Raw genomic sequence first — 27,758 nt, forward strand, 5'->3', positions numbered from 1 at the left:
CTGGTGGTATGGGGCTGGTTGCCAGCAATCCTTGTTCCTTGGCTTTTCTCTCCATAGCAGTGTACATGTCAGCCTCTTTTGGCGTCTCCTTTCCCTTCTGGGTTCCTTGACTTTCAGCTTCCGACCCCTCCCTCTTTGTTTCTCTCTTTGTGGCCTTCCCTATAAGGCCTTCAGTAATAGGATTAAGTCCTATCCTGATTCACTTTTGGGCGGTACCTTACCTGAAGTATCCTCATCAAAAGGTCCTGTTTACACGAGTTCCTGCCCACAGTAATGAGTTAAGTTGAAGAACATGTTTTTCTAGGATTCAAAGCTCTAAACCACCACAGTAGTCCTTAGTTAATTTTTTTTTTTGAGGTACCAAAACCTGGAACTTCATCTATAGGAAGCTGGTACCTAACCACTGAGCCACATTGGCTCCCATAAGTTGTTTTTTTCATTTGTTTGCTTGTTTGTTTGTTTGTTTTTTCCCTAGGAGGCACTGGGAACTGAACCCTGGACCTCCCATGCAGGAAGCAGGCGCTCAACCGGTTGCTTGAGCCACATCTGCTCCTTCCTTAGTGAGTTTTTGAATGATACATTACAGCTAGCCAGAGGAGAAAACATGAGCATAGATATAGAAATATGATACAATAGAGTAAAATTTAATTCCTTCATTTTATCATTAAGGAAAGTAAGGTTGATGCAACATGTCCAGAGTGATGATGCAATGTGTCCAGAGTCACATATTTGAGTCAGAGCTATAAATGCAACTCAAGTGTCCTGAATAACCTTTGGGGATAACAGTTGAATCAGGATGTTTTCCTCACAAGTCATGAATTGAGTTGAACTTGACTTGGATTTTGTTGACAAGAATGGCAAAGTCCTGGGTACATTCAGCTATTAGTCTCCCTGATTTATGAGGGGAGTTAGGAAAGAGCTGTACTCCAGGTTGGAATTTGGAGAGTTTTTCAAATTGTTTACATGGGCCATCTAGCATCCTGATTCAAGTCTAATGGCAGGAGTTTTTATCCTTAATTTAAGTGGTTAGAACTTCGTATTAATTACAACAGCAGTTGTAGACTGCTCTAGTGTTTGGGTATGTGTTTACTTTCACATTATCATTTTACATGCACACAATGACCCAGGACTTTTTTTTTTTTTTCTGTATTTTATTTTATTTTTACTTTCACACTGTCATTTTACATGACACAATGACCCAGAACTTCTTTTTCCTGTATTTTATTTTTATTTATTCCCCTCCTTTGCGGCTTGCTTGATGCCTGCTCTCTGTGTCCGTTCACTGCGTGCTCTTCTGTATTTTCACTTGTCTCCCTTTTTTTGCTGCGTCACCTTGCTGAGCTGGCTCTCTGCGGCACTTGTAGGCGGGTGGCTCTCCACGGCGTGTGGGTGAGCCTGCCTTCACAAGGAGGCCCCGGATGTGAACCCAGGGCCTCCCATATCGTAGATGGGAACCCAACTGATTGAGCCACAGCCGCTTCCTGACCCAGGACTTTTTGAGGAGCATGAAATAAGTATTGTTATTTTCCTCAGTATTTACATGAGAAAACTGAAGCTAGAAGAGGTTAAGTGATTTGCTGAAGGTCACACAGTGATTGATGTATTTAGGCTATATTTCTACTTCATTTTACTGACTTGAATTACAGGCATACCTTAGAGATATTGGGAATTCTGTTCCAGACCACTGCAATAAAATGAGTGTTTTAATAAAACAAGTCACACAAACTTTTTGGTTTCCCAGGACATATAAAAGTTTTTTACTGTAGTCTATTAAATGTGCAATAGCATTATGTCTTAAAAATCAATGTACATACATTAATTAAAATTGACACAGAGACACTCAAAGTAAGCCCATGCTGTTGTAAAAATGGGACAATAGACTTGTTCAAGGTAAGGTTACCACAGACTTCAATTTGTAAAAACCACAATATCTGCAAAGCATAATAAAGTGAAGCAAAGTAAAATGAGAATGCCTGTAACTGTCTTAAAAAGTGTGCAGTTTTTCATCAAGAGGAGAAAACATGAAGTTTTGGTTTTGGTTATATTAATATAGTTCTATATTTTGTATTTTTCATATTAGACTTACAATATAATTGTCAGTAATTTATAATGGTGAATAAATACAATAGATATCCACATTTCTTATTAGTATAATTTATAAACTCAGAAATGTGCATAGTAGTGTGGAATATGATGCATCCTGTTTTGTGAAGTCTGTTTTTCCTTTCTAAGTCAGGAGCAAAGGGATCTTTCTAACCTTTATGATTGCCTGATTTCTGGTACATTGTTAGGTTTTTTTTCTTTAATATGTATATTTTTTCATGTCAAACTTCCCAAAGTACTTTCACATCCAGCTATCTCTTTTCATCTTTATGATACCCATGTCATATGGAGCAGAGAGTATTTTCTGCTATCGACGAGGGATTTAAAGCATAGGGCCATTAATATTGATTACTATTTGTTGTGAGTGCTAGGCACCCAGACTATAATGATAAAGGAGGACAGGATTCCTTCCCTTGAAGAGCTCTTTATGAAAAAGTTAAATTTGGAGCTAGAACCCACGCCACTTGATTTTCCTTATAGTATCTTTTCAAGCACTAGAACCATGTTACCTCTTACTTTTCAGCAAACTAATGTGCGTATTCATAATAGTTACATTTTCAAAAACATTACCTTCATGCTAGATTCATCCTTATTTATCCCCCCACCTATCTCCCTTTCTTTAATGATACATATTTTCTTCTGATTTTAAAAACAATATTTGACTTTTGTGGACAATTCGAAACATTTTGAAAAACACAGAGAAGAGAATAAAAAGTACGCATAATCCCACTACCCAGCTACCACCAATGTTAACATTTTGATGAAAATAATTGCAATCTTTTTTTTCACTTTTGAATATATAAGTATAAAATATTTTATGCTTATAAAATTTCAGGTCTCTCCTAATCTTGAAATTGATTTCATAATGCCTTTTCTTTTCTCTTATAAAATGAGAAACTTGATTAATTTTTAGTTTTCATTATAAATTCATTATTACAGACATCTTTTGGTATTATTGTATTCAGTTCAATAAGTGATATAAGAAAACAGCGAGTGTGTGGTTAATTTTGCTACGGAATAGAGGTAGGAAGTACAGAAGTCAGGTAAACTTTCACAGGAATTAACTATTGCAGGCTTTGGCACTTCTCTTTCTGTCTAGGGAAAGAAGAGATCAACTATTCTCTTCTGGTAATCCCTCTTGTCTTTCTCCCACTTGAACACTCCCCCCACCCACTTTAAACCTCCACTCCAGAAACATATTTTTAAAAATCTTCCTGATCAAGTAACTACTTTAAATCTTTTTTTATGTCTCCCAATTGGACATTTGAGTCTCATGTTTTGAGTTATTTTCTCTCTTTATCTTATATTTAAGTTTTAATTCTCCCCATCTTTGAGGTGAAGTTTAGTTTGGGGTGGCACTGACTTAAATCAGCTCCATCTGAAAGGGAGGGGTATGAAGACATAATTAAGTTGACATTTCAGACTTTAGGACTTGAATACTACTATTTTTAAACTGTCTTTCTGAAAATAAAAAAAAAATGGTCCTTTATATTTTTCCTAGGGCTTCATACATTTTAAGTATTAATACAAACTAACAGGATTGTGTTTTCTTTTAGCTCAGGGAATGTATAGCATGTCTCTGAATTCCCTGTACTTTAGGAATAACCTTTTCATAATAATCTCAAGAAATGTTTGTAGAAAATATGTGTGAAGGATGGTGCCTATGATCTCATTTGATGGTGGTGTGAGGCCTTCAACTAAAGAAGGAAACTCTTAATTGATCACCTGATCTTAGCCAAGTGGCTTGTTTTCTGCCAGGTTGTTTAGATGAAGCTAGCCTGTTTATCAACATCAAAGTAGATCCTGTTGTAACTGTCATTCTCTGATTATATTAAAACTCAGTTGAAATGAGAACTAAGGGTGTTTTTTTTTTTTCTTTCTTTCTTTCTTTTTTCCTTTCTTTTCCCACTCTTAGATTCATGCCCGTAACCAAAATGAAATAGTTTTTGGGCTCAATGATGGCTACTATGGTGCTCCATTTGAACATAAGGTAAGAGGATTCTTGTGATGCTGTGTGTTTAGATATGCCATAATGTACAGGGTAAATATCCTGAAAAGCTCTGTGTAATTAGAATCTTGTTTTGTATACCATTGTAAGTTTGTTGTTTAGTGCAGCTTAGGGTGACTTTTTTAAAATGAAAACTCATTTGCAAGACATGTTCAACTTTTCAAAATCCAGATATTAGTTTTCCTAAAGGAAAATCTGAAGTAACTGTTCTTGCTTATTCCACATAATTCTTTGGGAATTAAGAAAGAATGGTAAATTTTGATTAAATGCATAATAGTTTTATTAAGTGTTTCAGATATCTTTCATAACTTTCAATAAGTTCAAGAAACCCAGTCAAGTTAAAAGTTATAAGTCAGGGTTGTCTCTATATCCGAAGGCAATTAGAGAAAGGAGAAGGCAGAGAAACCATATTTAACTACTATGTATAGTGCTATGCCAGGTGATTCATGTTCTTTATGCCATTTAATACTAGCCAAAAACAAATGAGGTGAGTTTTTTCCTTTCCATTTTCTAGATAAGGAAGCAGTTTGAGAGGAATGCGCTTTGTAAGAACACACATCTAAAATGTAGCTGAGCTGACATTTCACATATACCTGCCTCTAAAACCTGTACTCTTTCTACTCTATTATAATATTTCATCTATAAAACTCTAAAGTCTATACATTATTTGCTCTTAGTGATCATGTTGCTTTATAACTCTTTGTAATCTGAAATGCTGTTTTTTTAGGCTACTCCATTCATTCAACAACTATTATTTGAGAACCTATTTTATGCCAGCCATTGTGCTCTAAGTGCTAAGGATATAATGGTGCTCTCATGGAGCACATGAAGAGATAAATACCGGTAAATTAAACTAACAGTGTTATAAACACAAGTGTGATAAGTGATGTGAGAGCATGTGGAACTCAGGGTCCTTTGTAAGCACTTGACTTTTAAGATGACATTCACAGGATGAGCAGAAGTGAGCAGTGTGATTGGGGTAGGGGCTGAATAGAGAGACCATTCCAGGCAGAGTTGGCCCACATGTTGGAAGGCCATTAAGTGGAAGGGGGTGTGGTAAATTTTAGGGACTGAAAGAAGGTCAGAGGGATGGGGTGGAATGATACCAGGTGAGGCTGGAATGGTAGGCATAGACCATATCATACAGACCCTTGTTGAGGATTTTTTCTCAGAGCAGTGAACTGCTGTTGGAAGGTTTTTACCATGACAGTGATAGAATCAGATCTGTGTTTTAATAATTTCACTGTGGCTGAAGGAAGGCCTGATTTTAGAAGCAGCAAGAATATGTGTGGGGAGACTAGTGAGAATCAGGTAAGAGAGACTGATACTTTAGACCAGGATTATGGTGGAAATGGAGAAAATTTGGATTTTAAAAAAGTTTTAGGGAGTAAAATCATTAGAACCTGGTAATGGTTTGAAGTTTGGGTATAAAGAAAAAGGAGCTATTAAAGATGACTTCTAGGTTTCTGGTTTGGATGAAGTAACTAGATGGATAAAGGTGCCAGATGCTGAGAAAACTAGGGAACACTGGAGGAAGACCAGGTTTGCTGAGGACAGATCATGAATTAAAATTTGGTCAGACTGAGTTTGATGACATCCCCAAGTAAATATTAAGTAGGCAGTTGGCTCTATGAGTCTGGAGTTCAAAGTAGAGGATTTGGCTAGAGATCTAAATGTTGTGGCAATGGCAAGTATATTGTCATAAAAATCATGAATGTATATAAGATAGACTAGGGGCATGGTATACACTGAGTATAAAAGGAGACTTAGTAACCAAGCCTCGAAGACTTCTTTAATACCTCTTAAAGGCCAAATAGAGGAGGATACTTTGGAAACAGTGATTGAGAAGGAGTGATTAGAAATACAGAAGAAAAAGAGAGTGAAATTTCTTATAGAATCCCAGAAACCAAAGACAGTTTTTTTGTTATCATTGTTACCACTGCTGCTGTTGTTTTTTAAGGGGAAGGAGTGGTCAAATAAGATGAAGACTGAAAATTTCCCATTGGATTTGGCAAAATGAAAGCTTTGCATTCTGACTTCTTAAAAACTCAGTTCAAGCTTTGATAAGCTTCCTCCCCACCTGCCCCCACTTCCATCCTTCTCTCCTTCCCTCCTTCCCTCCTTCCCTCCTTCCCTCCTCGCTCCCCAATGGAAGAAGACATGGGTTTACAGAAGAATCACGCATATAACACAGGGTTCCCATATTCCGTCATATTTTTAACACCTTGCATTGATTCGGTACATTTGTTAAAACTGACAAAAGCACATTTTATAATTGTACTATTATCTATAGTCCATGGTTTACTTTAGGATTCACTGTTTCTGTTGTACCATCATATGGAGTTCTAAAAAAAATTTTATTTTAGTAGCATATATACAATCTAAAATTTCACCCTTTAAGCATATTCAAGTATATAATTCAGTGCTGTTAATCACATTACTGCTGTTGTGCTATCACCAGCATCTGTTACCAGAATGTTTCCATCATTCCAAATAGAAATTTTGTATATTTTAAGCACTACCTTCCTATTCCTTAACCCCATCCCACCCGCTGGTAACCTATATTTAGATTCTGACTTTGTGAGTTTGCTTATTCTAATTATTTCATATCAGTGAGATCACACAATATTTGTCCTTTTGTGTCTGACCTATTTCACTCAACATGATGGCTTCAGAGTTCATCCAGGTTGTCGCATGTATCATAGCTTCATTCCTTTTTTTTTGCGGTCCAAGGTCCAGGGATTGAACCCGGGACTTCATATGTGGGAAGCCGGCACTCAACCCTTGGGCCACATTGGCATTCTTGAGTTGCTTTTTTCATTTGTTTTGCTTGTTGTTTGTTTTTTGTTTTTTCAGGAGGCACCAGGAATCAAACCTGGGACCTCCCATGTGGGATGTTTGAGCCATATCCACTCCCTTCATTCTTTTTTTTTTTTCATATTTATAAATTGATTTATATTTACATTTTATTTAAGTGGAATCATACAATACGTTACACAGTATATTTAGTTCATAGTAATGCAGTCACAGAGTTTTTGTCCTTTTGTGTCTGGCTTGCTTCACTCAGCATAATGTCCTCCAGGTTCATCCATGTTGTCATATGCTTTATGACTTCATTTTTTCCATTGCTGCATAATATTCCATCATGTGAATAGACCACGGTTTGTTTTTCATTCATCGGTTGATGGACACCTGGGTTGTTTCCAACTTCTGGCAATCATGAATAATGCTGCTTTGAACATATATGTGCAGATGTCTATTTGTGTCACTGCTCTCAGTTCTTCTGGGTATATATCCAGTATTGGTATTGCAGAATCACACGCAAATCACATGCAACTTCTTGAGCAACTTCCAAACAGTCCTCCATGGTGGCTGTAGTATTCTGTATTCCCACCAACAGTGAGTAAGTGTTCCTATCTCTCCACATGCTCCCCAACACTTGTAGTTCTCTGTCCTTTTAATAGTGGCCATTCTGATAGGTGTGAAATGATATCTCATTGTAGTTTTGATTTGTATTTTCCCAATCATTAGTGATGCTGAACATTTTTTTCATGTGTTTTTTAGCCATTTGTATTTCTTCTTTAGACAAATGTCTATTCAAGTCTTTTGCCCATTTTTTAATTGGATCTTTTGTCTTTTTATTGTTGAATTGTAGGATCTCTTTATATATCATGGATTAAACCCTTATCAGACCTGTGATTTCCAAATATTTTCTCCCATTGAGGCAGCTGTCTTTTCACCCTTTTGAAAAAGTCCTGTGAGGTGTAAAAGTGTTTAATTTTGAGGAGGTCCCATTTACCTGTTTTTTCTTTTGTTTTACGTGCTTTGGGTGTAAGGTCCAAGAAACCACCACCTACTACAAGGTCTTGAAGATGTGTCTGTACATTATTTTCTAGTAGTTTTATGGTCCTGTGATCCATTTTGAATTGATTTCTTGTATAGGTAATGAGAGAAGGGTCCTCTTTCATTCTTTTGGTTATAGATATCCGGTTCTCCCAGGACCACTTGTTGAAGAGACTGTTTTGTTCTGTTAACATGGACTTGGTAGGTTTGTCAAAAACCATTTGGCCATAGAGGTGAGGTTTATTTCTGAACTTTCAGTTCTATTCCACTGATAGATGTGTCTGTCTTTATGCCAGTACCATGCTGTTTTGACCACTGTAACTTTGTGATATGTTTCAAGGTCAGGCAGTGAAATACCTCCCATATCACTCTTCTTTTTTAGAATTATTTTGGCTTTATTTGGGGGCACTTTCACTTCCAAATGAATTTGGTAATTGCCTTTTCTATTTCTGTGAAGTAGGCTGTTGGAATTTTGATTGGTATTGCATTGAATCTATAAATCAGTTGGGGCAGCATTGACATTGTCATAATATTTAGTCTTTCAATCCATGAACACAGAATGCCTTTCCATTTGTTTAGGTTTTCATTGATGTCTTTTAGCATTGTTTTGTAGCTTTTTGCATATAGGTCCTGTACTTCCTTGGTTAAATTGATTCCTAGGTAGTTGAGTCTTTTTGTTGCTAATGTAAATGGAATTTCCCCCCTAATGGCCTCCTCAATTTGTTCAGTACTAATGTACAGAAACATTACTGATTTTTGTATGTTGCTCTTGTATCCTGCCACTTTGTTGAACTCATTTATTAACTTAGCTAGATTTGTCATGGATAATTCAGAATTTTCTAAATATAGGAGCATGTCATCCCCAAATAGAATTTTACTTCTTCTTTTCCTATTTGGATGCCTTTAATATTTTTTTTCTTGTCTAATTGCTCTAGCTAGAACTCCAGTACAGTGGTGACAGTGGGCATCCCTGTCTTGTTCCTGATCTTTAAGGGTGTATTAGCCAAAGGGGTGTTAATGCAAAATTCCAGAAATAGGTTGGTTTTTATAAAGGGTATTTATTTGGGGTAGAAGCTTAATGTTACCAGGCTATAAGCATAAGTTACTTCCCTCACCCAAGACTTTTGCCTTTTGTTGGAGCAAGATGGCTGCTGACATCTGCCAGGGTTCAGGCTTCCTGGGTTCCTATCTTCCCGGTGTTCATTTCTCTCTGGGCTCAGCTCCTCTGTTTTCTTCACAAGGTCATCTGTAGACTATGAGGTTCTCCAGCCTTTGCCTCGCTCCAGAAGGCCAGCTGTAGACCATCAGGTGACCAGCTCTGTCTCTTTCCCCAGGGCTTCTGCTGAGTTGAAGGAGCCATCTTCTATTCTTCTGTGTTCTTTTGTGTGTTTACTTCCCAGTCTTCAGCTCAAAACTCCAGCATCAAAAACTCCAGCTCTGTCCTTTGCCATGTCTTTTTTTTTTTTTTAAAGATTTTTATTTATTTAATTCCCCCCTCCCCCGGTTGTCTGTTCTCTGTGTCTGTTTGCTGCGTCTTGTTTCTTTGTCCACTTCTGTTGTCGTCAGCGGCACAGAAAGTGTGTGTGGCACCATTCCTGGGCAGGTTGCACTTTCTTTCGCGCTGGGCAGCTCTCCTTACGGGCACACTCCTTGCACATGGGGCTCCCCTACGTGGGGGCACCCCTGCGTGGGGGCACCCCTGCGTGGCACGGCACTCCTTGCGCGCATCAGCACTGCGCATGGGCCAGCTCCACACGGGTCAAGGAGGCCTGGGGTTTAAACCACGGACCTCCCATGTGGTAGGTGGACGCCCTAACCGCTGGGCCAAGTCCGTTTCCCTTTTGCCATGTCTTTTATCTGTGAGTCCCCACCCACCAAGGGGCAGGGACTCAACACCCTACTGACGTGGCCCAATCAAAGCCCTAATCATAATTTAATCATGCTCAGATATAGACCAGTTTACAAATATAATCTGATATCTGTTTTTGGAATTCATGGACCATATCAAACTGCTACAGAGGGAAAGCTTTCAACTTTCCCCATGGAGTACAATGTTGGCTGTGGGGTTTTCATATATGCCTTTTATCATATTGAGGGATTTCCTTCTATTCCTATCTTTTGAAGTGTTTTTATCAAGAAAGGATGCTGAATTTTGTCAATTAAGATGATCATGTGGTTTTTTTTTCCCTTCAGTTTGTTAATGTGGTATATTATGTTGAAATTGATTTTCTTATGTTGAACCAGGCTTAGATAACAAGAATAAATCCCACATGGTCATGATGTGCTCATGATGTGCTGTTGGATTCGATTTGCAAGCATTTTGTTGGGAATTTTTGCATCTATGTTCATTAGAGAGATTGGTCTGTAATTTTCTTTTCATATAGTGTTTTTATCTGGCTTTGGTATTAGGTGATGTTGGCTTCATAAAATGTGTCGGGTAATTTTCCCTCCTCTTCATTTTTTTGGAAGAGTTTAAACAGGATTGGTGTTAATTCTTTTCAAAATGCATGGTAGAATTCACCTGTGAAACAATCTGGTCTTAAACTTTTCTTTGTTGAGAGATTTTTGATGATGGATTCAATCTTTTTTAAATTCTTGTATTTCTTATAGTGTCAGTGTAGGTTGCTTGTGTCTTTCTAGGAGTTTGTCCATTTCATCTAGGTCGTCTGGTTTGTTGGCATACAGTTTCTCATAATATCCTCTTATGATCCTTTTTATTTCTGTGGGATCAATTTTAACTTCTCACTTTAATTTCTGATTGTATTTATTTGCATCTTCTCTCTTTTTTCTGTTAGTCTAGCTAGGGGTTTGTCAATTTCATTGATCTTTTCAAAGAACCAGCTTTTGGTTTTGTTGATTTTCTCCATTGTTTTTTTGTTCTCAATTTCATTTATTTCTGCCCTAATCTTTATTTCTATCCTGCTTACTTTGGGATTGGTTTGCTGTTCTTTTCCTAGTTTCTCCAGTTGTTCAGTTAAATCTTTGAGTTTTGCTCTTTCTTTTTTAAAATTTGCAGTTAGGACTATGAATTTCCCTCTCAAGTCTGCCTTTGCTGTATCCCATAAGTTTTGATAAGGTATATTCTTGTTTTCATTTGTCTCAATATATTTACTGATTTCACTTGAAATTTCTTCTTTGAACCACTGATTATTTAGAAGTATGTTGTTTAGCCTCCACACATTTGTGAATTTATCTCTTTCTTGTCTGTTATTGATTTTCAGTTTCATTCCATTATGATCTGAGAAGGTGCTATGTATAATTTCAATCTTTTTAATTTATCAAGAGCTGCATCGTGCCCTAACATGTGGTCTATCCTGGAGGAGGATCCGGGGGGAACTTGAGAAGAAGGTATAACCCACTAAGTTTGGATGCAGTGGTCTGTGTATGTCTGTTAGGTCTAATTGGTCTATCATACTGGTCAAGTTCTCTGTTTCTTTTTTGATCTTCTGTTAGGTTGTTCTAACTAGTGATGTGTGTGGTGTGTTGACTTCTCCAACGATTATTGTAGAAATGTCTATTTCTCCCTTCCGTTTTGCCAGAGTTTGTCTCTTATGTTTTGGGGTACCTTGGTTGGGTGCATAGGTGTTTATGACTTTTATATCCTCCTGGTGGATTGTCCTTTTTATTAATATATAATGGCCTTCTGTATCTCATAACTTTTTTGCATTTAAAGTCTGTTTTGTCTGATATTAGTATAGTTTCCCTGCTCTTTTTTTTGGTTACTCTTTGCATGAAATATCTTTTTCTAGCCTTTCACTTTCAGCCAGTTTGTATCCGTGGGTCTAAGGTGAGTCCATTATATGCATCATATGGATGTTTTTATATCCATTCTGTCAGCCTGAATCTTTTGAATGGGGAGTTTTTAATACATTTACGTTCAGTGATACTACTGTAAATGCATTATTTGCTTCCACCATTTTATTCTTTGGCTTTCATATGTCATATCCTATTTTTGTCTGTCATTTTACTCTTTAGTTTATCCTCTCTGCTATTCTTTTTATACTCCAAGCCTCTCTCTTGCCTTTTTCTTTCAGGCTCTAATGTTTCCTTTAATATATCTTGCAATGGGGGATTCTTTTTCATAAACTCTCTTCGTTTCTCTTTGTGTGTGAATATTTTATAGTCTCCTTCATATATTTTTTTTAAGATTTATTTTTAATTTTTTTCTCTTCCCTTCCATGCCCCTCCTCCCAATTGTCTGCTTTCTGTGTCCATTCGCCATGTGTTCTTCTGTGTCTGCTTGTATTCTTGTCAGTGGCACCCGAAATCTGTGTCTCCTTTTGTGTCATCTTGCTGCCTCAGCTCTCTGTGTGCGGCACCATTCCTGGGCAGGCTGCACTTTCTTCGTGCTGGGCGGCTCTCCTTATGGGGCGCACTCCTTGTGCATGGGGCTCCCCTATGCTGGGGACACCCCTGCATGGCACAGCACTCCTTGCGCACATCAGCACTGCACATGGGCCAGCTCATCACACGGGTCAGGAGGCCCTGGGGTTGAACCTTCGACCTCCCATGTGGTAGGTGGATGCCCTATCTGTTGGGCCAAATCCACTTCCCTCTCCATATTTGAAGGACAGTTTTGCTGGATAAAGAATTTTGGGTGGCAGTTTTTCTCTTTCTGTATCCTAATCTTATGATACCAATGTCTTCTCGCCTCCATGGTTTTTGATGAGAAATCCACATTAAGTCTTACTGTGTGTCCCTTTTATGTGATGGTTTGCTTCTCCGTTGGTGCTCTTAGAATGTTCTCTTTATCTTTGACTTCTGATATTCTGAGTAGAATGTATCTTAGAGTAGGTCTGTTCAGATTTAGTCTGATTGAGATATGGTGTGTTTCTTGGACATTTAAGTTCATTTCTTATATGAGAATTGGGAGATTTTCAGCTACTGTTCCCTCAGATACTCTTTCTACCCCTTTTCCTTTCTTTTCTTCTTCCAGAACTCCCATTACACACATTTGTTGTGTTTTTTATCGTCATTCAACTCCCTGCACCCCTGCTCAATGTTTTCCATTCTTTTTTCTCTCTGTTCTTTTTCTTTTCAATTCCAGCTATTTTATCTTTGGTATCACTTAATTTCTTCTGTCATTTCATGTCTACTGTTGTATGCCTCTAATGTATGTTTTTTTAAAAATTATTTTTAATTGTATTTTTTTGAAGACACATAGATCACAAAAAATGTTACATTAAAAAATATAAGAGGTTCCCGTATACCCTACACCCACCCCACCCCACCCCTCCCACATCCACAACCTTTTTCATCATTATGGCACATTCGTTGCATTTGGTGAATACATTTTGGAGCACTGCTGCACCGCATGGATAATAGTTTACATTGTAGTTTACACTCTCCCCCAGTCCATTCAGTGGGTTATGGCAGTATATATAATGTCCAGCACCTGTCCCTGCAATATCATTTGATTTCACCTTTTGTGTCTTTTGTTCCCATGTGTTCTTTTCTTTTCCATTCAATATTTCATATTCTTCTTCGTGTTCACTCAGTGTCTTCTTGGTGTCATTTATCTCTTTAGCCAAATTGTCTTCAACTCATTAATTTGATTTTGGAAATTTGTGTGCCTCTTGTTAATTGGTTGTTTCAAATCTGCATTTCTTCTGGTGCTTTGTTATATCCCTTTTCTTGGGCCATGTGTTCCATTTTCTTAATTTAGCTTATAATTTTTTGCTGATGTCTAGTTATCTGATTAGGATGGTAGTTTACTCAGATGCTCAATTTCTCTCTGTTTCATAGGTACTTAGTGGTGGGAGACTGTGTGTTACTGCTGCTCTTTGATTCTTGGTTTGACCTTGATTATTAGGATTGTCCATGTTAGTTTCTCAAAATTGGGCTCTGGAGCCAGTAATGGGTTGCAGACCTACTTCCCAGGGCTTTGGGGAGCGCTATAAAGCCTGGAAAAATCTGCACTTACCTATTTATTTTTAATTTTTTCACATGTCCTTGCTTGGTCTGCCAGCAAATGGTACTCTTTACCAGCCCTCACAGCCCTGTGCCTAGTTGGAGTGTGTGTGAGTTTTGTCATTGGGATTCTCTTCCTTTGTCCCTCTCTCTTCTAGGCAGTGTCCAGCCTTCACCTGGTGTCCTAAACCCTAGAAGATTTTCTTCCAGGCCATTTTAGTCTGTCCTCTATTTTTCCGGGATTAAAGAGTCTATTCTTTTAGTAAGGAGATAAAACAGCATATATTCCTGGTCATCTCCAGCTTACAAATGGGGTTAGTTCTGAAAAATTATTTTCGTTGTCTTTTGTTTGGATCTTTCACCTAATACAACTGGATTATAGCAGAACCTTAAATAATTTAAAGAGAACCTCAAGAAGTTTTCATGTTTGTGGACTATGGAGAGCCAGAGAGGAACATTTTTGTAGTATGAAGTTGAGGTAGAGGAGGTTTGTGAGTAAGGATAGGTAGCCTGGAGAAATGTTTTTTAGGTGGGTTTAACTGCTAAGATGGTATTTAGGGGAGTGTGGTGTATGAAAGGCTGTTGGGTCAGCTGTTTATCCAATAAGCTGGAAGCTTTTCAGATCCCCATTCAGGATTTTGCATTTAATATAGATATTTTTAAAAGATTATCTTTGGTTGGATTTCCTTTTGGCAACCACTCATTATTTTTTTAGGGCAAATGCATATTCCTGGTGGTTAAAAATACAGGTTTTGGAATCAGATTGTTGTGGGTTTAATTCTAGGCCATGACTCCTTTTTACTTATGAGATCTTGTACAATTTGATTAATCTTTGAGTTTGTTTCTTCATCTGCAAATGGTGATAGTTCCTACCTAATAGCAGTCTTTTCAGGGATTAAATATTTTAAATGTATATTCCAAGCCTGGCATATGAGTAAAGTTCAGTAATAAATGGAAACTGCTATTCACTAGACCCTAAACTAAACCCTAGTAAAGAGAGAGATTATATCTCTACTGCTTACCATTTTATCACCATTGTATCCCTTGTCCAGTGCTTGGTATGTAGTAGGCACTCAATAAAAATTTATTACTGAATGCTTGCTGTGTTTTGGACTATGATAACCATAATTGAGAATACAAATCTTGAGGGAATCTTGTTTCTTTCTTCCATCCTACCGTATCCCCAGCCTCAACTTTTGGAGTATTACTTTTATGTAATTCTACTAAACTGGCATAACAGCTCTAACTAGTTGTACTCTTGATGTACTCAGTCCAAAAAGCATTAGACCAGTAAGAGTTCTTTTCTCTAAATAAAAACTATAGCGGCAATATCTTTAGAGTCCAGTAGATGGCAATGTTTGTTCATGCTAATGGGGGAAAATGGCACAGGAGTAGAATCCAAGTAAGAAGGATTAGATATGAAATTGTGAGAATTTAAATAGCATTTTGGTGATTAATTTCACAAAAATAGTCATAGAACTTAAGCATCTTAAGTGCATAGTCAAGCTGAGATTGAAGATTTAAGAACAACACAACAGTAAGTTGCAGGGTCTATTTTGAGAACCTGTACAAATGAAAATGCTTCTTTTATATTCCTCAAGACATGATACTTTTGGAAAATAGAAAACCTGAATTCTAATCCTGGATTTTTTTCTGGTACTAATTGTGTTCCTTGAGCAAAGCACTTAAATTCCCTTACTTTTAGTTTCCTCTTCTTTAAAGAAAATCTGAATTAGGTGGTTAGCATTAGAGGAAATATTAGAGTTATCTAGCCCAGTACCCTCATTTCGTTGATGAAGAAATGGAGGCCTAGAATGCATTATGTCCTGTGGAATCTGACAAGTTAATTCTGTGCTATAGACAATTTAGACATAGCTATTAAAATAATAATAGCAGTATCAATACATACTTAGTTAAGTCTTTAAGGTATTGCCTATTACTGACTTGACTCTATCCTTACAACAGCCCTGTAGGGCAATGATAATTAGCATTATTTGCTTTATAGGGAAATTGCGTCACAGAGTGGTAAAACAACTTACTTTAACTGTGTGACTTAGCCATTTCTGTACCATGAATTGCCCCTTACTCTTTGCTTCTGAAGCCCTTTCTACATACCTCTGTCAGCAGTTGTGTCAATTTATTATTTTTTATGACCTGTCTCCTTTCCTAAAGTGTAGAAATTGTATCTTAATATTTTATCTCTGATACCAGGCTCAGTACCAGGCATTTAATAGATATACAGTAAGTACTTGGGAAATAAGTTAACAGCCAAGATATCGAGGTGAGTTAGTGGCAGAACTAGGATCAGAACACAGGTCTCTCTTTTTCTAGATATGTAGTTTCTCTATTATATCTACCATGTCATCTATTTAATGATGGTGGCTAGCTGATTTCTGTCATTTAATTTCTTTTTGAGGGTTCTTTCATCATTTAGTTTCCATTTAATTAACTTTATAGAATTGAGAAATAAAAAAGATGGCTATTTCCTGTTGCTAGTCATATTAATGTATACTAACTTGTTTCCAAAGCATGTTCCACACAGTATACTAGCAGAACACTCAGAAATTGGGATTGAGTGTCCCAAGTAGCCTATGTTTTTACACCAGAGAAAGGAATATGGTATAATTTCTATCTAGGTCTCTTAGTACATTGTCGAAGAAAGGATGATAAATCATAAAGCTAGCTCATCTGTGTACATATTTTATTTAGGTTTTCCTCTCCTGATCCCCTTCATATAAAATGCAAAAAACAAAGATTAGACAAATCATCAAAAACTGTTTGTAATAGCTGCCTGCTTTATTTTAAACATCCAACTTAAATTCCCAGTAAAACTTTGTTTCTGAACTATTTGAGCGGATGTGATACCCTATTAACAGTATTACACCAGGTGGGTATGAAGCTTTTGAAAACTACCATTGTTAGTTTTCAATTAGTGAGTACCTATTTTATTTTTTTGTGTGTATGTGAAAATGTCTTTATTTTAAGAAAAAAATTGAGTCTACAAAAAATATGGAATGCTTCACGAATTTGCATGTCATCCTTGCATGGGGCCATGCTAATCTCTGTATCGTTCCAATTTTAGTATATGTTCTGCCAAAGCAAGCACTGTATGTTATTTTATGTGTTTTTAAAATCATGATAATCCTCTTTTATAGTCAGAGTACCCTAGAAGAAAACAAACTACTGACCCAAGAACACATAGCTAGTAAGTGGCAGACCCATGAGTCTAACCCAGATCTGGCTTATTTGAAAACTTGTTCTCTTAACCATTGTGCTATATGGCATCTCTGCATTTCTTCTGACTTCATAGAACATGTTTAGAATACCAAGTCTCTATCTTTACATTTATTCAGTTATTCTCTATATTCAGTAGATGTACATTGTGAGAATCAAATAAGAGAATAGATGTCAAAGCACTTTGAAAGGTTCAGTGCTTTGTTCTACAGACTTGGGGTATTTATTAGTGTAGGGTGGGCATTCACTGCCTGTAAGGCCGTGAACCCACTGAAGCCCATGGGACTTCCACATATTAGTCATTCTGTGTTAGTTTCCTGCAGTCTTTTTTCTCCTTCTTTCTCTTGGATCAAATTAACTTCTGACAGATGTTTGAAAATCATTTTATCCTGTAATTCATATTTATAAATCCTGCTGCTGCAGTGTGGTCTCCATTCTCTCTTTTCATTGAAGCCAGACAATAGTCTGGGAAAATACCCCTTTTCCTGTTATGAATCTGGAGCATCTTGTCTTCTTAGCACAATTTTTTAGCTTTTCAGAATTTTAATACTAGAAAATCCAAAGTCAAGTGTGGTTTTTCATGTAGATGTTTCAGATTCTTGAAAAGTAAACAGAAACAGAGCTCTAGACTGATTCTCATCATAGCTTTTAAAGAGTTTGAAATTTTATTTTGTTTAAAATTTTGAAAACTTGTTTTTATATTCTCTTTTAGGTTTGTAATGAAGTCATTCTTGACCAATTTTTTCTAAGTCAATTTCAGTTTAAGCTGTTTTTCTACAAAGCTGTATCTCCTTTTCCCCCCTCTCTTCAGTAATTCTAGTTAACATGATATCAGTATTGTCTACTCTTCCTTCTCTCATAACTTCCACTCTTGTATCTTCCATCAGTTATATAATGTGTGTATGTGTATAATTTGTGTATATATCTTTTCTTCCAATCACATAGGGCATAAACCCTGTTAGGGCTGAGTTTGTGTCTTACTTTTTTAGTCCCATGATTTAAAATAAACTTAGTAAACATTTTTCCACAAGAAAATGGTTGAAGTCTGCTAGGATCATGTTGCTCCTATCTCTACTCTCTTCTAAAATATACTTTTCACTTAAGAGGTAACTACTTTAGAAGGGTCCCTTTGAGTCCTCACATCATGGAATAGCATTGAGGATGCATTAGTCAGCTTCATACTTGGAGTGCGCGATTATGATTAACTGTAATTGTTTTCTGAGTTTAGTTTAAAACATTGAAGCATGAGCAATAATCTTATCATCTCTGTTGACTTTAACAAAAAAATAGACTTTCAGTTTCATATCTAGCTGCCTTTGCTTAAGAACACTTTCATTTCTCATTGCTTCTGTTTTGAAGGAAAGTGAAAACATCCACTGTTATTTCAAACCTTGGGCCAGATCAGAAGAAATGCACATATTCAGCTTAGGTTTTGGTCTAAGAGGAGGTCTCACCTTCCCTCCTTAACAGCTCAGCATCTGGTCTTCATCAAAACTCAGACGCACAGAGTATCCAAGGCTTGAAGATGCTTAACAGAGATACTTCCAAAATTTTTCTTAATTTAAACCTGGCTGACGATTGAAAGTATATTAATGTACAAATGACCATATGCATATAGGAGCTCAGGCTGTCTCTTGATTCATCAGGTACCTGTTTTAGGAGGAGTGGTACAAGTAAATATTGCATGTAAAAATGTGCTCAAGTGGTAGAATGAGTCTTTTTTTCCCCCTCATACACCATGAATTCTTATTCTACCCAAGTAAGTCGAAGGGCTATTTACAAAGCTTTCTTAATGGTTTTAAAACAGTTGGATCCTACATGGAAAAAAATCTTCAGTGGAGCCTTTATACTACTGTGTGTAAGCTTTCACTTGAACCCTCTTTTCTTCTCATTAACACATTGTACCTGGGTGATGTAGATCGCTCTCAATTCTACATCTCCAGTCTGTAGTTCCATATATCTAGACTTGTGTCAAATTGCTTGGATATTTCAGAGACACGCAGGCTTTACAAATTCCAAACTTTGCTCAACTCCCTTCCCCGTCTCTAGAACCTTGCTCCCGTTATATTCCTTAGTTCAGTGAATAGTACCACTGTCCACCTTTCTCAAGTCAGAAAAGAGGTGTCATCCTGGCCCTGTCCTTCTCTCATTGAATCACTGCCGATGGTGGCTGTAAACATCCACTTCAGTCCTGGTTCTTGACATTGTAGCTAGACTTGCCTTTCTGAAGTAGTGATCAAGCCCTCCTTTATTCAAATAATTTCAGTAGCTCTCTTTTGCCCTAAGAGTAATTAATGGCTTAGGAGGTTTTCCTGTGATCTGGTATCTCATTTCTAAGCATCCTACCCTTAAGACTTTTATAAAACTATTCTGAAATTTGTTGATTTCAGTTTTAGCTCAGATCCCATTTCCATGGAAAGTGTCTGTGACATCCCCCTTCAGTCCAGTTGGAAATCCCTCTTATATGCCCTTATAGCACCTTGCATTTCATTTCCCTAGTCCCTGACCTTTATCCTGTTATGTTCTTTTTTTTAAAAGATTTATTTTTTATTTCTTTCTCTCCCCTTCCCTGCCCCCCCCCCCCCGCCCCAGTTGTCTGTTCTCTGTGTCCATTCGCTGGGTGTTCTTCTGTGTCCGCTTGTATTCTTATCAGCAGCACCGGGAATCTTTGTCTCTTTTTGTTGCGTCATCTTGCTGCATCAGCTTTCCATGTGTGCGGTGCCATTCCTTGACAGGCTGAACTTTTTTCGTGCTGGGTGGCTCTCCTTATGGGGCACACTCTTTGTGCATGGGGCTCCCCTATGCGGGGGACACCCCTGCGTGGCACAGCACTCCTTGCGTTCATCAGCACTGCGCGCGGGCCAGCTTCACCATACGGGTCAAGAGGCCCTGGGTTTGAACCCTGGACCTCCCATGTGGTAGGTGGATGCTCTATCCATGGAACCAAATCCACTTCCCATATCCAGTTATACTCTGATTGCTTGTTTACTCATCCCTCTTTCCTACTAGACTTTAAACGGTAAGTGCAGGGGACAGTGTTTGTTGTCTTCATTGATTTATCCCAGTGCCTAGCACTGTGCCTGGCATTAATAATAATGTAATAAATATTCATTGAGTGAATGACTAAGCCTTTTGTAGCTCTAGGTCGTTAAAAGTTCTATTGGGATACACTCCTTGGTCATCATCAGTAGTGTAGCTTATTCCTCAGAATTTTAGTTCTCTATGTCTAAGTGGTTTCTGACCATTTCTGTTTAGGCACCTGTCATTTCCATATTATTACATTGTATCCAAATGGAACTCTTCCTTTTTCTCTTCAGGTTTATATTCCCTTCTGATTTTTCCTGTCTTTATTAATCATCTATCCATTTATCCAGTTCTCAAATCTTTGAGTTTTGATATTTTCCCTTTATCTGCTCTACTAATCAGTCACTAGGTTTTTAAAATTATTTATTTATTTGTTCTTTGAAATAACTGTACCCATGGTTACTTTTCCATCCTCATTGCTATAATCCAAACTCAGACTGGCATCCCCATAGGGCTAGATTTACTACAGTATTTTCTGGGTGGACCTATGGCCTGTAGACACTTTGTATCCACCCTTTCTTACTTAACCACTGCCTGTTCTATTTTCCTAAAGCATACTTTCAATTTATTCCTTTGCTTAAAGGTTGTACAGAGTAACAGCTCATAGTCTGCTAGATGTGCCCAAACCTCTTACCTGTTTTCTTCTATCAGCACAAATTCAGTCAGTTATGTAGTACCTTTTTTTTTTTACTCTTTTTTTGTCTTTATTTATTTTTTAATGTTACATTAAAAAAATATGAGGTTCCCATATACCCCCCAACCCCCTCACCCCACTCCTCCTACAACAACAACCTCCTCCAAAATCACGGGACACTCACTGCACTCGGTGAGCACATCTATGAGCACTGCTGCACCACATGGTCAATGGTCCACATTTAAGTTTACACTCTCCCCCAGTCTACCCAGTGGGCCATGGGAGGACACATAATGTCCAGTAACTGTCCCTGCAGCACCACCCAGGACAACTCCAAGTCCTGAAAATGTTCCCACATCACATCTCTTCTTCCCACTCCCCACTCCCAGGTGCCATCATGGCCACTTTCTCCACCTCAACGCCACATTTACTTCCATCACTAATCACACCAATTCCAGAATAGAGCATCAGCAAGTCCACTCCAATCCATACTCCACTCCTCCATTCTGTGGACCCTGGGATGGCTATGTCCACTCCACCTCTGTATCGAGAGGGTGCTTAGATTTCACTTGGATGATGGATGTAGTTCTCCTGTTTGCAAGCACTCTTGGCTCCCTGGTGTGGTGGTTGATCTTCACCTCCCTGTTAGCTGGCTGGGGTAAGTCCAATAAACCAGAGGCTAGGAGTTGCAAGTCTGTTGAGGCTCAGGGCCTGGCTATCACATGGACAGTCCAGAGATTCAGGTCCCCTGAGTATACACTAAACCCCAGCGTCAACTACAGGTCTGGTAAAAGTAACAGGAGAAGCTTGTGAACAAAGATCTGAGTCCAACTCCCTCACACTCAGGAACACAAACTCCAAAGAAGGGCCAACTGACATGGCACTGAACTCCATCTGCCATGACCATAGAACCTGTGGGTTTCTGTAGCCCTCACAAGAACCAATACCTGGGGTTGTATCTACTTTATCTGTCTCTGGGACTCTGCTGAGGTGTGCGTAAGGGCGACCCCTCTGATGACCTCCCGGCTCTTTTTTGAAGACTCTTAGCCATATAAACTCACTTGTCCTTTCCATTTCCCCCTTTTATTCAAGGTCAAAAAGCATTTTTAACTCCTGATATTAATTATGTAGTACTTTTGATTCTATCTCTACCTTTATTTCTTTTCACTCTCTTTCTCTTTTTCTTTTTCCACTTTATCATTGCTTTTGGTACAGTTTGAGACCTCATTACTTCTAATATGTGTGGATTTTGATAATATATATAGTCTTCTTACTGGTATTCTGATGTTCCTCTTCCTCCAATTGAACATATGTGTCATTGCCAGAATAACCTTCCTAAAATGCAGCTCTGATCATGACTATACACTGTCAGAAACCTCTCATGAGTCCTTATTGACCATAGATTGTCTTTACTTTTTTTTTTTTTTTGAGGTACCGGAGTAGTGGGGGCTGGGGATTGAACCCAGGACCTCTTAAGAGGGAAGCCTGTGCTCAGCCACTGAGCCATATCAACTCCCCTGAGTTGGCCCCTACTCTTGTTTGCTTGTTGTTTATTTTTGTTTTTAGGAGGCACCAGGAACCGAACCTGGGACCTCCCATGTGGGAAGTAGGTACTCTGTGCTCAAGCCACATCTGCTCCCTCCAGCACGTGTTTTTGTGTGACCTATTAGCCAAGAATCGTTTTTGCATTTTTTTTTTTAGAATTTAAAAGTAAAACAAAGAGGAATGTGTGACAGATATCATTTGTGGTTTTCAAAACCTAAAATATTTAATGTCTGGCCCTTTATAGAAAAAAATCTGCCAACCACTGATCTAGAAATATACCTGATCATCTGTGTGGCATTATACCTGTTAATTGGATATTTGAAATATCTGTTTCCCTGAACAGTTTAATAGGCACTCTAACGAGACTCGTGACCCAGACTTTGTTGAAAAAGAATTATTAGACCTGATTTCAGAAGAATTTTGAGTGATGTGAAAATCCCCCCTGGGCTGTTTGGCACTTGGCTGTATCTCACACAGATAACCAGATACAAATGAGCCTGTTTCTTTCCATTGTAATCCTTCATCAGAGGTCTGTTGGTATTGCACATATGGCAAAGTTAAATGTCATTGAGAGCAGGGCTTTTAGCATATTTCAAGAATGTTGATTGCTAAGTGGTGGCTGAAGCGGAAGGGTTAATAATAACCCTAAGTTGCCTTAAATGTACATAAACCCAAAAGGTCTTAGAGATCAAGTATAACATGATTGTTAAGAACATGGGCCATGGAGCCAGACTGTATGGCTCTTCTACTTAATCCTCTATGTCTCAGTTTCCTCATCTTTAAAGTGGGGATAATAATAGGTGCCTCTTTCATAGGGTTGTGTATTAAATATATTAATACTTGTAAAATACACCACTGCCTGGCACACTGTTGTAAATGCTTGTAAATGTTACTCTTGTTTGTATTCCTGTCATCTTTTTTTGATGTTGCTTTTATTAGTAGTATTATCATCTCATTTTATAAAGAAATCAAAACCTAGAGAAGGAGTTAAATGATTTTCCTCAGAGATGGTTACAGAGCAAGTTAAAACCTGGGATCCCAACCTTCAATTCAGTGCTTTTTCCCTGCTATAATGTGTTGCTTTTTTTGCATGTTAGTGGATGTAAATGATTTTCTAATAGGAAAAATGCTTTGCAGCCTTTTTGCATAAAATAAGAAATGCTAAGTAAAACATCAATTCTTTCTCCTGAGAATCTTAAATCTACTTCTCATGTCTTTCATTATTTGGGTTTTATAGTTAATTTATAGCACCGTCTATTGTCTCTATCTTCCCTTTCTTTGTTTGCTATCACTGATATGTAAATTATTTTCATTGCCCTCTTTTTAAAAAATTGGAGTGATGTTCATATAGCAAAATTAAACGATTTGAAGTGCATAATTTAGTGGCTTAGAGTGCATTCACAGTGTTGTGCAACCCTGCCTCTATCAAGTTGCAAAATATTTTCACCCAGGAAGAAAACCTTGTACCCATTAAGCAGTCATTCCCCATTTCCCTCTCCCCAGCTCCTGGCAACCAGCAATCTGCTTTCTGTCTCTGTGGATTTACCTATTCTGGATATTTCATATAAAATGAATGGCACAGTATGTGACCTTTTGAGTCTGGCTTTGCTTAGCTTGTTTTCAAGTTTCATCATGTTGTAGCTTGTATCAACATTTGCTTCCATTTCATGGCTGAATAATATTTTACTGTATGTTGTACCGCATTTTGTTTATCCATTTATCTGTGTATCTGTTGATGGTCATTTGGACTCTTTCCACCTTTTTAGCTATTATGATTAGTGCTGCTATGAATTTGTGTACATGTATTTGTATACCTGTTTTCAATTCTTCTTTTTTAAAAATATTTATTTATTTATTTTTAATTTCCCCCCCTCCCCCGGTTGTCTGTTCTCTGTGTCTGTTTGCTGCGTCTTGATTCTTTGTCCGCTTCTGTTGTCTCTTTGTCTGCTTCTGTTGTCGTCAGCAGCACCGGAAGTGTGGGCGGCGCCATTCCTGGGCAGGCTGCACTTTCTTTCGCGCTGGGCGGCTCTCCTTACAGGGCGCACTCCTTGCACGTGGGGCTCCCCTACATGGGGGACACCCCTGCGTGGCAGGGCACTCCTTGCGCACATCAGCACTGCGCATGGGCCAGCTCCACACGGGTCAAGGAGGCCTGGGGTTTGAACCGCGGACCTCCCATGTGGTAGGACGCCCTAACCACTGGGCCAAGTCCGTTTCCCTGTTTTCAATTCTTTTGGGTATATATCTAGGTGTGGAATTGCCCGGTCAAATGGTAATTATATGTTTAACTTTTTGAGGAACCACCAAACTGTTTTACACAGTGGCTGTACCATTTTACATTCCCACCAGCAGTACACTAGAGTTCCAATTTCTCCATATCCTTATCAACTCATGTTTTTAATTTTTTTTATTATAGCCCTTCTAGTTGTTGGGAAATGGTTGTTTTGATTTTTATTTCTCTAATGACTAATGATTTGTTAAGCATCTTTTCACGTGCTTGTTAGCCATTCTTATATCTTCTTTGGAGAAATGTATATTCAAGTACTTTGTCTATTTTTAAATTGGATTGTTTGTCTTTATGATATTGAGTTATAAGATTTCTTTATATATCCTGGATAGATCGTTATGTATAATATGCAACTATTTTCTCTTGTTCTATAGGTTTTCTTTTCATTTTCCTAATATCGTTTGATGTACAAAATAAAAAAACAATTTTTTTAACAACTTTATTTCAAATTCACAGAAATAAAAGAACAGCAAAAGGCAGCTCAGCATGTTATGGGAACATTACTCCTAAAAAGTTCTTTTTCAGGCACTTTAATCTCCTCTAATTCCAACTGCTAACTCAGTTGTTCCTCTAGTGTTCAGAAAGATACAGATGAACAGAGACTAGTTAAGTGATATAGTCAAGGTCTCCTTATTAACGGAAAAAAAATGCTTAATTGTATTCATACCTCACAAAACCAAACCCCATATTCTTTTTTTTTACCTTTAGAATTACATAGTACCAACTTTACTTTTCCTACAGAAACATTACAATGTTGTTGTTAATTAGTCCATAAATTACATTTGTTGCAATTTCCCCGTGTATCATCACATTCTTAACACCCTGTAGTAGAACATTCCTGTATTTGTATTATTAACCACAATCCTTGTCTACTTTCAAAATCATTATTATACATTGCCAATATTATCGTCCAGCTGTCCTCCAGCTAACATTAATCTTCCTTGAATACTCATTTCAGCCACACTCACAACCATAAATTAACAGTGTTTGTTACATTCATTATAATTTGTTACCATCAAGTTCAACCATTACCACATATTTACATTTGACCATATTAAACATTCTACATACATCCAGCATCTTCTTCCCCTTCTCATCCCACACTCCATCTCCCACCAACCTGTACTTTTCATAGTCCAGCTCAATCATAAATTTACTCATTGTAATTAGTTCCTATCAGTGAGCCCATACAATATTCATCATTTTGTGTCTGGCTTATTTCACTAAACATAATATCCTCAAGTTTCTTCCATGTTGTCTTGTGCTTCCCCAACTGATTTCTTCTTACAGCTGAGTAATATTCCATTGTATGAATATACCACATCTTGTTTATCCATTCATTGTTTGATAGACACTTAGATTGCTTCCATCTTTTGGCAATTTGTGAATAATGCCGCTATGAGCATCGGTGTGCACATATCTGTTCACTTTTTGCTTTCAGTTCTTTAGTATATATTCCAAGTAGTGGGATTGGTGGATTACATGGCAGTTCTGTATTTAGTTTCCTGAGGAACTACCAGATTGTCTTCCACAGAAGTTGCACCATTTTACAATCTCAACAACAGTGAAGGAGTATTCCTCCACATCCTTTCCAGCACTTGGCATTTCCTGTTCTTCTAATAATGGCCATTCTGTATAGTGTGAGATGGTATCTCATTGTAGTTTAGATCTAGCATTTCCCTAATAGCTAGTGATGTTGAACATCTTTTTATGGGTCTTTTGGCCATTTGTATTCCCACTTTGGATAAATGTTGAATTCTTTTGCCCATTTTTTAATGGGATTGCTTGTCATTTTGTCATTAAGCTGTGTGGACTCTTTTTTTTTTTTCCTCTCCCCTTCTCCCTACCCCCAGCTGTCTGTTCTGTGTCCACCTGCTGTGTGCTCTTCTGTGACCACTTCTATCCTTATCAGGGGTAGTATTGCCATCTTGACAATGTTAAGTCTTCCAATCCATTAACACAGATGTCTTTCCATTGGTTTAGGTCTTCTTTAATTTTTTTCAACAATGTTTTGTAGTTTTAAGTGTACAAGTCTTTCACCTCCTTACTTAAATTTATTTCTAGGTATTTTATTCTTTTGGATGCAATTTTAAATGCAATTGTTTTCTTAATTTTATTTTTAGATTGCTCGTTGCTGGTATATTGAAACATAGCTGATTTTTGTGCATTGATCTTGCACGCTGCAACTTTGCTGAATTTATTAGCTCTGATGGGTTTTTTGTGTATGGATTTTTAAGGATTTTCTAAATATAAAATAACATCATCTGTGAATAGGGATAGTTTCATTACTTTACAGTTTGGATGCCTTTATTTCTTTTTCTTGCGTATTCGCTCTGTCTAGAACTTTAATACGGTATTGGATCTTTGTCTACTGTCTAATCTTAGGGAGAAGGCATTTAGTCTTTCACCATTATCAAGTATGATGTTAGCTGTGGATTTTTCATAAATGTTCTTTATCATGTTGAAGAAGTTCCTTCTATTCCTAGTTTGGTAAATGTTTTTCTCATGAAATGCTTGTTTAATTTTGTCCAGTGTTCTCACCATGTCAATTGAAAGGATCTTGTGATTTTTCTCTTTAATTCTATTAAAATAGTGTGTTACATTGGTTGGTTTTCTTTTGCTGAGCTACTCTTGCATTCCTGTGATAAATCCCACTTGATTTTGGTGTGCAGTCCTTGTAATATGCTGCTGGATTTGGTTTGCTAGTATTTTTGAAGGAGTTTTGCATCTATTATTATATTTATATTATAGATTTTGGTTTCTAGTTTCCTTTTCTTGTGACTTTTTTCTACTTCTACATTATTTCATGTATTTGTTAGAGAAGTTGTAAGTTTACAGAAAGATCATGCAGGAAATACAGATTTCTCATATATTCATCCCCATCCTTAACACTTTTACTTTAGGGTGGTACCTTGGTTACAAGTGATAAGAGAATATTATTATAATTGTACTATTAACTATAGTTCATTGTAAACATTAAGGTTCACTGTGTTGTACAGTCCCATGTTTGTTTTTATTCGAGAAATATATATGCCACTTAAAATGTCCCCTTTTAACCATGCTCAGTTATATGATTTGGTGATGTTAATTAATTCCCAATATTGTATTAA

At 37.5% G+C, this 27,758-nt stretch overlaps 1 protein-coding gene and 1 non-coding gene across 6 annotated transcripts in view; one reads left to right on the forward strand and one right to left on the reverse strand.

Moving 5' to 3' along the window:
* UVRAG (UV radiation resistance associated) overlaps positions 1-27,758 on the forward strand; it is a 402,827-nt gene that overhangs the window by 62,730 nt on the left and 312,339 nt on the right. For all 5 annotated transcript variants that reach the window (XM_058305983.1, XM_058305987.2, XM_058305986.2 and 2 more), the window contains one exon: positions 4,019-4,093. In XM_058305983.1, coding sequence (XP_058161966.1) covers positions 4,019-4,093 — 75 coding nt within the window. The remainder of the gene's footprint in view (positions 1-4,018; positions 4,094-27,758) is intronic.
* On the reverse strand, positions 16,868-16,970 carry LOC111761959 (U6 spliceosomal RNA). Its single transcript, XR_002795182.2, has one exon. It is a non-coding gene; the product is annotated as a U6 spliceosomal RNA (small nuclear RNA).

Source organism: Dasypus novemcinctus, chromosome 10 (assembly GCF_030445035.2).
Source record: "Dasypus novemcinctus isolate mDasNov1 chromosome 10, mDasNov1.1.hap2, whole genome shotgun sequence".
Lineage (NCBI taxonomy): Eukaryota > Metazoa > Chordata > Mammalia > Cingulata > Dasypodidae > Dasypus > Dasypus novemcinctus.